Here is a 7,698-nt window from a genome sequence, read left to right as displayed (position 1 = left end):
GACAATCTCATCAACAGTGGGTTCTCGAAGAGGTTCACTAGAATCCCTATTTCTAGCAGAAGATCTATGAGAAGAAGAAGGCCTAGTTCTAGAGGACGAAGGGGTAGTAACAATGGGTTGAGAAGAAGAACCACGAATAGATACAGACCCTAAACTACGTAATCCGCCACCTCTTCTACTTCTGATAGGAGCAGATGAAGGGAGAAGTTCATCTACTATAACTACTCTACGAGGATCGGGATTCGGAGAAGACATGGTTGTATAAGAAAATAATACGAGCTGATGAACAAGAACTATTATGGAAGGAGAATACTGTAGATTGAAGGTTTTCGTGAAAGCAAAGGCATAAGGAGGTATTTATACGAAGAAGCAACCATCATATGAAGGGGTTCATGATGGAAACGTCATAATGAAAACAGTCACTTCATGACTGATGCAGCCGCAGAAAAGCCCTAAAAATCGCTAAAGAGTTGCAGATCCAATCAATGAATGCCACGTGTCACAGACATTAAATGGAAGTGACATACGACGCGTTGGTTCTAAAGAGACGCATGATACATGAAAAACGACGGCAAAAAATTCCTTCCATATATGTAATTCACTTCCCAAATATTCAATTGCTGAATAGTTGGTAAGTGGAGGGACTATCTGTATTGGTGAAAATAAATATTACACGTGTATTTATATATGTGGCTGATGTGGCAAGTCACGTGGATCACTAAGAAAACGACAGCCGGAGAGATGCATTAAAAGAGGCACGAGTATTAATAGGTACTAGCAAATCGCCCACGAGATAAATGGGGATGGTCGCTCGAGTCTGAATTGCTATATGAAGAGACACCGGCAAAATGAATCAAGACATTACACAAGGAAGATTCATGAATCGTCAATTAATGTGCATGAATGATCATAGACGTTACAAAATCTTCATGAACAGTTGCGATTGCCAATTATAACGTTACATTAATATCATTAATGTTCATAATGATTCAATCATAAAAGGAAAAAAACGTTGTACTTATAGATTCCTATATAAAGGAAGGGGATTTGACTTGTAAAAGGACGTTCTGATTATTATTGGAATACAATTACTTTCTTTTGCTTTCTATTGATCACTTTGCTATTTTACATTCTAATTTCCTTTCTTATCACTAAGAGAATATTGAATTTCTTGATTATCAGCAGCTTGAGTACTTCTAAAAATAGGCTTTGACTGAGAATCTAATTCTTTGGTTAAACAGTCATCATGACCGTCAGTGGGATTTTAGATCGTGGCGTTATCTTTTTATTTTGAAAAAAGCACATCTTATTTTTCTACATTATTTGTGTGTGTCTCTCTCTATATATGCACGCGCGTTTAACTTAAATCCACCGAGTTCGTAAGATCCACATGTGCGTAAGCCATTTTACAATGCTCAATGTCGTCCTCAGAGTCCTAAGGATTTAAACATGTTCAAACCGTCCAAAGCTACAGTTTCCAATTACAAGCCCTTCAACTTTTCATACTTGGACTGCCAACCAATTTAATCATTGAAAAGCGAGATATGCTACTCTAATGGCAAAATTAAGGTACTATTAATCTATCCTTCCTTCTAATGTTCTCAGTCGGAAGGAGGCAAAGTAATAAATCTAGTTCCTGAAGATAGTCTAACAAACTCATGAAAGTGAGTCTTTAGTAGACTTGAGAAAGAAGATGATCTGACTCAGTTGATCTGCACGACCCAGGCCGTCAAGAAAGGAGATTTGTAACAGACCATAAAAACCCAAAAAGAAGCCAAGCTTATGAACTGTCCAGCGTAACCAAAAAAAGTCAAATAATATCATCGTGTTCCAGGTAATGGAAGAAGGAGATGGGTCTGAGAAATATTAACTCGTATTTTGCTGTACAAAAGGGGCAATTCCGACTACCCATATAACGCTAATGTCATCCTTCCATAATGGAAACCTATACTCATTAAGCATTCAAATAAAATTCGAATTTTCAACAGTACAATGAAAAATAACCTGTTATGCGAATCAATGCTTGAAATGTGGAAATGAAACAGCAAAGCAACTGTATGTTCCAGAGGAAAAGACCACAAATGTTCGCTCGCCCTTTATTGGGGAAAATCCTTCTTTTGTTCTCCAAAAAAGCATTAGTAACAAACGGTAAGATTTTGTGGTAAGTCATTTCACGAGTCTCACGACAATTAAGCATTTAGTAGTGACTAACATGAAATCAAAAGAACTTTAATATCTAACAGGAACATTACGTACAATGTTCAAGACTTTTGGAATTACAAGATATAAGCTTGGTTACTCAATGTTCTCAGTTCAGTCAATATGCATGATATCTGAGACTTGCTATCAAACCAAAAACAAAAACTCACAAATGGAATACTTCAACTAGAACTCCTTTCTTTCACGTATCTGCCTTTTGAGAACCTCATTCTCCTTCCTCAATTTCATTATCTTTTGCTTTAGTGTATGCATATGTTGACTTGAAGTCGAATCTTGTTGGCACTCTACCAGTTTTGTTCTGCTGATAAACACTGCGTACGCGAAAGGCACACTTAATTTCTAGCTGTTGTCAACTATAGAGTAACTCGTCCTTTTGCTTTCAGATAGTGTGAAGTTTAGTGACTAGAAAAAGATAAATGAGAAAAACCATCTATGTATCAGAAGTTATAATACTCACATTCTTTTTCCATATCTTGGAGCCTCTTGTTCAACTCATTTTTCTCTTCTTGCTCAACCAGGAGAGAGTCCTTCAAACCTTGAATCTCATAATGATCTATAAAATAACAGCTAACATTTAGCAGTGGAAGAAAATAGTATGCAACCAACAAGAATATACCAGTTTGTGGAACTTTACATCTGGAGTCTACTTCAACAGACACTTGATCCAAGTTTCTTCTAAGAGCTTCTATTTGGCTCCTATGGACAACTAAATCATGGCGAAGCTGGTTTATGGTCGCTTCGTTAACAGCATCCTCAGTTTGGTATCGTCTGATTTACATCATCAAAGACAACATAGATTCTGCTGAATAAGCAATATATTTTTCCTATATACATATCTCATAATACCAAAGTTACCTGATTTGAGATTCCAACTCTTGAATTCTCTCTGCATGATCCCCTTTAAGAGATTCAATAGTTCTTCTGTACTCCTATTTACATGTTTCAATAATCATTGCTGTGTATAACTGTAAAGTCTGATAAAATTCGATTATCATGGGAAAACATAGGATTTTGACCTTTCAGATATCAGGTATGTAAAATCTACAAATGCCTAGATTTTAATAAACCTTCTATGTATTTCACCATTTTCCCCTTCCAATGCTCCAGTGGAGATGTTTGTTCTTCCTTTTCTTTTATAACAGGTGTTCGGGTCAGCTTGTACACACCTCGACTAATTCCACCGGGTACATGCTATGTCCCACCAGCACAGGTACCGGAACTCCATCCACCAAAGCTTAGTAAGATAGGAAGAAATTACCTAGTGTTTTTGTCTCCACTCGAATTTGTGGAGGTGTTTGTTCATTTAGTTGTATAAGTAAATAAGACAAAATAAATAGTACTCCCTCCATCCTGAACACTCTTTCCATTTTGAGACATCCAAAATGTTTGACATTATTCTATACAATATTCACAACTTCCAAGAAGTCATATACTTTAACGATTATTTTGATCAAATTAATAACTTAAACTTCATATCAAATCAAACGTTGTCGTATCAAATTGAATGAAGGGAGTACTAAGTTTGACTTACCCAGACACCAACAAATGTGTGAGCAACAACTTTCCTTATTTTCTTTTTCACTATTTTTTCCTTGTTTCCCTTCAATCTTCCCAGATAGCTTTGAATTGAAGACAATTTATGTGCAAGAAGGTCCCATAAAAGATAGGTTTGTGCATTTCATTAAGATATACTCTTCTCGTGTCCTAAAAATTGGCCTGAACTCACATTTTCTTTCTGTAAAAACTTATGATGTACACTCTTCAGATCCTCCTTCAAGCTCTGGCAACTTGAATGGCTTTCAATCTGTCACTTATTAGAACAATTCAAGATAATCAAAGAACTTCGGCAATAGAACATACAAGATTCAGTGGCAACCACTAAGACAGCTCTGAAATACTTCGCTTGTTTTCAACTACCTCATAAAAATGCATTAATCCAGATAAACAACAGGAAAAATGGTGTTTGTTTGGTGAAAGTGCACCTTATAAGCCAATGTGTTGAGTGACTCAGCGTAAAGCTTTCTCAACCGATCATTTTCTGCATGAATAAGCTTGGTTTATTTGAATTTTGACATGAAGAGGACAAAGTCCTACATAGGAAAAACTTAACAACTTGAAGTCAAAGTTTAGGCTCATATCTATCAGGTTAGCACAAGCCTGTAGACATTGGAGTATCCCTCTAACCGCGACTATTATAAACGTTTTCTTGAAGAAATTTTTCGTAACATTGGGGCTGTAAATGCTTATCGATGGAAGCTTGAAAGCAGTTCATTCACATAAATCAACTACTCCCTCCGTTCCAATTTATGTGAACATGTTTGACTGGGCACGGAGTTTAAGAAAAAATGAAGACTTTTGGAATTTGTGGTCCTAAACAAGTCAAAAAGGAGCCCAGAGTATTTGTGTGGTTATAAAAGCTTCTCATTAAGGGTAGAATTGTAAGTTTAAGCTAAATTGTTTCCAAATTTAGAAAGGGTTCATTCTTTTTGGAACGGACAAAAAAGGAAATAGGTTCACATAAACTGGAACGGAGGGAGTAATATTATGATGTACTGCATAAACAAAGGATAATTATCAAAGAGATCTTCCTTGAATGAAGGAATGTGAATTTTTTTCTCTCATCTCCTAATCCATATATTAAACATGACTTCCGTTTTCTGTAATGAAATTCATGAGTCAATTTGCGGTTTGAAAGAAAAGTGAAAATATTTATCTACTTAAACCTATAATGATCTCACGTATTCTCAAGATTTGACTAAAACAAGTGTTACAGAACATATGGATCTGAGATATAACACTGCATCAATGAATATCTGAAACAACACATGCTTATCATGTATGTGCCTTTGATTTTCAGTTAGTTCTTTGAAATCATAGACATGATAATGATCATGCTTTTCTTTCATTGAGACCTTCAAAGAATGTGATATAAGAAGATCAAACAGGCATATACAACTGCTTAAACATGTCAAATAATAAGTTGTCCCGAATTACAGCAATCATCTCTATTTACTAATCCCAGCTCCAAAATTCAACAATGAAAGACACGACACCGATGTGTCTAATTAAAAACCGCAATTTCTCTATCAAAACATGGACACAACAATGTTTTTTTTCTTTGGTCAACAACTTAAAACTTTTAAGAGATTGAGTGCTTTATTTCACTCCTAGTTGATAACCAAGGCACCTCAATCTCAAGCACGAGGAGCAGGTTTTATTTGGTGCAATGATCCTCAATTTTACTTTGTCACCTTTTGCATCATATTTTCAACACAGATTCACAGAATTTCAAAGTCTATCCAACGAAATTATGTTTAATCCTTACAAAATCTCCTACTTTCACATCCCAAGAAAGAAATTCATAAAAGGGTGGAGTGATTGATTTCTATGGTAAAATTCTCACCTTAAAAGAAGAAAAATAACAACTTATGTCCACCCTTACTCAACCTGCCCTAGAAATTAACCCTATCCTCTACAAATCCATAACAAGTTTTTTTTTTCCCCACAAAACCAACACTAGAATCGTGTATACATTCACCAGGGGCGGATTTAGCGTTTAAGTTATGGGTTCATTCAGAATTTGTAGTTTTCGCTCGACCTTGTATATGTTTTTTATCCACTATATAAGTACAAATAAAAGATTTTGAATTGGGTGTGGTAGAATCCCGAACTCAAACCCTTTAAGTTCAAATCCTAAATCTGCTCATCACTAACTAATGATTTTCGGAAGTCGACCCTTTAGATGGTTTTCCGGTAAAATTAAGCCAATTTTTCAGCAAACAAAAACACATTCTGCAGTAGTGTCCTGATGTTACGTCCAACTTATATGTTAGACATGTCAGTTTCTACGGTTGCGATATACTATCATATAAGAACCCCAAATATGCTCCTGAAAACAAAGACATCCTAAAATTTGAAAACCATAAGGAAGATTATTGAGGATAGTCAAACTAAGAATTCTCGAAAAATAAAAAGGTAGAAATTTACCAGATTGAAGGCGTTGTACGGTGAATTCAAGAGCTTCTCGTTTCGTGCTTCCCGTAATGTAGTCCGCTTGCAAGGTTTGAATCTCCACAGCGCCGTTCTTAAATTCCTGCAAAATAAATTAAAAAGTTTGAAGTATAAACAGAACCATAAGAGAGAGGAGTGTACGCACTTACGTCATATATTTGGTCGAAGCTCGAAAGCAATGACTCCATAGCTTCGTCAGTTGTTGCCGCCATTGCTGGCTGTTCTCTTTCAGTGTTTCGATTTTGGGCAATTGAAATGTCGGTTGAAAATGTTTAGGGAAATACTCCCTCTTCCTCTATCCCATTTAAAGTTGGAGGAAGCGCTGAGTTATAACGTGACACTCATTCCCCATTTTAAAGTTTTAATTTCATAAATCACCTGTTGAAAGTAGGTGATGAGCTCAAAGACAAGGATGTTTAACCCAAAATTGAGTTATTAGAATAAAATAATTAAAATTATAATTAAGTGTTAAAAGCAACATGTTCAATCTAAATAGTAACTAGACGGTGAGGATAGAATATGAAATGACACAATGAGTTGTAACACAAGAAAAGAGAAAAGATATTATTCCATGGTCGCTTGGAACTTGAGTGCTCGGAGCTTGGTTAAAGAGAAGTTGTGAGACTACTAATACAAATGTAAGCTGTTTTAATGGTGAATCTTAGTTGTCGTTTCCTTAAATCATGTGTTCGTTAGTCTCATTTGTTCTAGCCTTTTAAATAGTTTGTAATAGTTAATTTAATGTTAGATTTTGTAATCATAAGTTAAATATTGAATTCTGGATACTTCGGCGCCTGTTCACTTGTTGTCCTTCTTATCCGTAAATTTCATAATTATTCACGAGCTTCCTAGACATTTGACATAAATCCGATTTTCTAACTTCTCGTTTGCATTCTGGTTGTTGTGCAATCCGTTTAGATATTTCTAGCCGCATATCTTTTTTGAATGGTACATATGTGTGAGCGCTACTGTGTTAAAACACAAAATCAGAAAAAAACTGTTAGAAAAATAAAAGAAACTGGAAAAACAGAAGAGTTTAAGAAATATTCGGAGTCCACAATTTGCTTGTGTGTCCTTAAGGAATTTTAACCCCCTCACACGTTGCCAAGGTAATGGATTAAATCCTCCCAGGATAAAACGGAATAAACCTTCCTGCAACAGTGGCAATACAAATTGCAGGATACCAACGAACTTAAAGAACGGAGCAAAATCACACTTACGAATTTGAGAGAGAGAGACTGCGAATTAGGATGCAGTATATTAAAAAAGAAAGAAGTTCTGGAGTGTTTTTCGTGTCTAGAAAATGGAGCCTTGCCTTAGAATTTATAGGCAATTATCAGAAGAGGTGTCTGGAAAAGGTGCCTTTTCAGAAGAATACGCTTCCTGCCGCGGTTCTACCGCGGTCGCGGCAGAACCGCGGTCAGAGAGACTCTCCGAATCAGCCTGCCGCGGTTCTACCGCGGTCGC

The 7,698-nt window shown here is 36.0% G+C and overlaps 1 protein-coding gene across 2 annotated transcripts; it reads right to left on the bottom strand.

The window, feature by feature from the left end:
- Nucleotides 1-2,196: 2,196 nt before the first annotated feature.
- LOC109237798 (protein At-4/1) lies at nt 2,197-6,682 on the bottom strand. 2 transcript variants are annotated; one of them, XM_019404177.1, is made up of 8 exons: nt 6,381-6,682; nt 6,208-6,313; nt 4,203-4,258; nt 3,947-4,024; nt 3,076-3,149; nt 2,855-2,988; nt 2,678-2,773; nt 2,197-2,531 (listed from the first exon to the last, which is right to left on the bottom strand). In XM_019404177.1, exons 1-8 carry the CDS (start codon nt 6,441-6,443, stop codon nt 2,386-2,388), a joined length of 753 nt encoding a protein of 250 aa, XP_019259722.1. In that variant the 5' UTR covers nt 6,444-6,682; the 3' UTR covers nt 2,197-2,385. The 2 variants fall into 2 exon arrangements, with proteins under 2 accessions (XP_019259722.1, XP_019259723.1); XM_019404178.1 differs by lacking the exon at nt 3,947-4,024 and having other exon boundaries at nt 6,381-6,679.
- Between the last annotated feature and the right edge of the window lie 1,016 nt (nt 6,683-7,698).

This window comes from Nicotiana attenuata, unplaced genomic scaffold (genome assembly GCF_001879085.1).
Source record: "Nicotiana attenuata strain UT unplaced genomic scaffold, NIATTr2, whole genome shotgun sequence".
In the NCBI taxonomy this organism is placed as follows: Eukaryota; Viridiplantae; Streptophyta; class Magnoliopsida; order Solanales; family Solanaceae; genus Nicotiana; species Nicotiana attenuata.
Note: the sequence above shows the minus strand (reverse complement) of the source record. Positions and strands in the feature narration are given on the sequence as shown.

Coding starts and splice junctions, on each gene's coding strand:
- LOC109237798 (XM_019404177.1), bottom strand. CDS start 6,443: ATGGCGGCAACAACTGACGAAGCTATGGAGTCATTGCTTTCGAGCTTC. Junction 6,314..6,380: donor GCTTCGACCAAATATATGAC/GTAAGTGCGTAC, acceptor TTTATTTTGCAG/GAATTTAAGAACGGCGCTGT. Junction 2,774..2,854: donor TGTTGAAGTAGACTCCAGAT/GTAAAGTTCCAC, acceptor GTTATTTTATAG/ATCATTATGAGATTCAAGGT.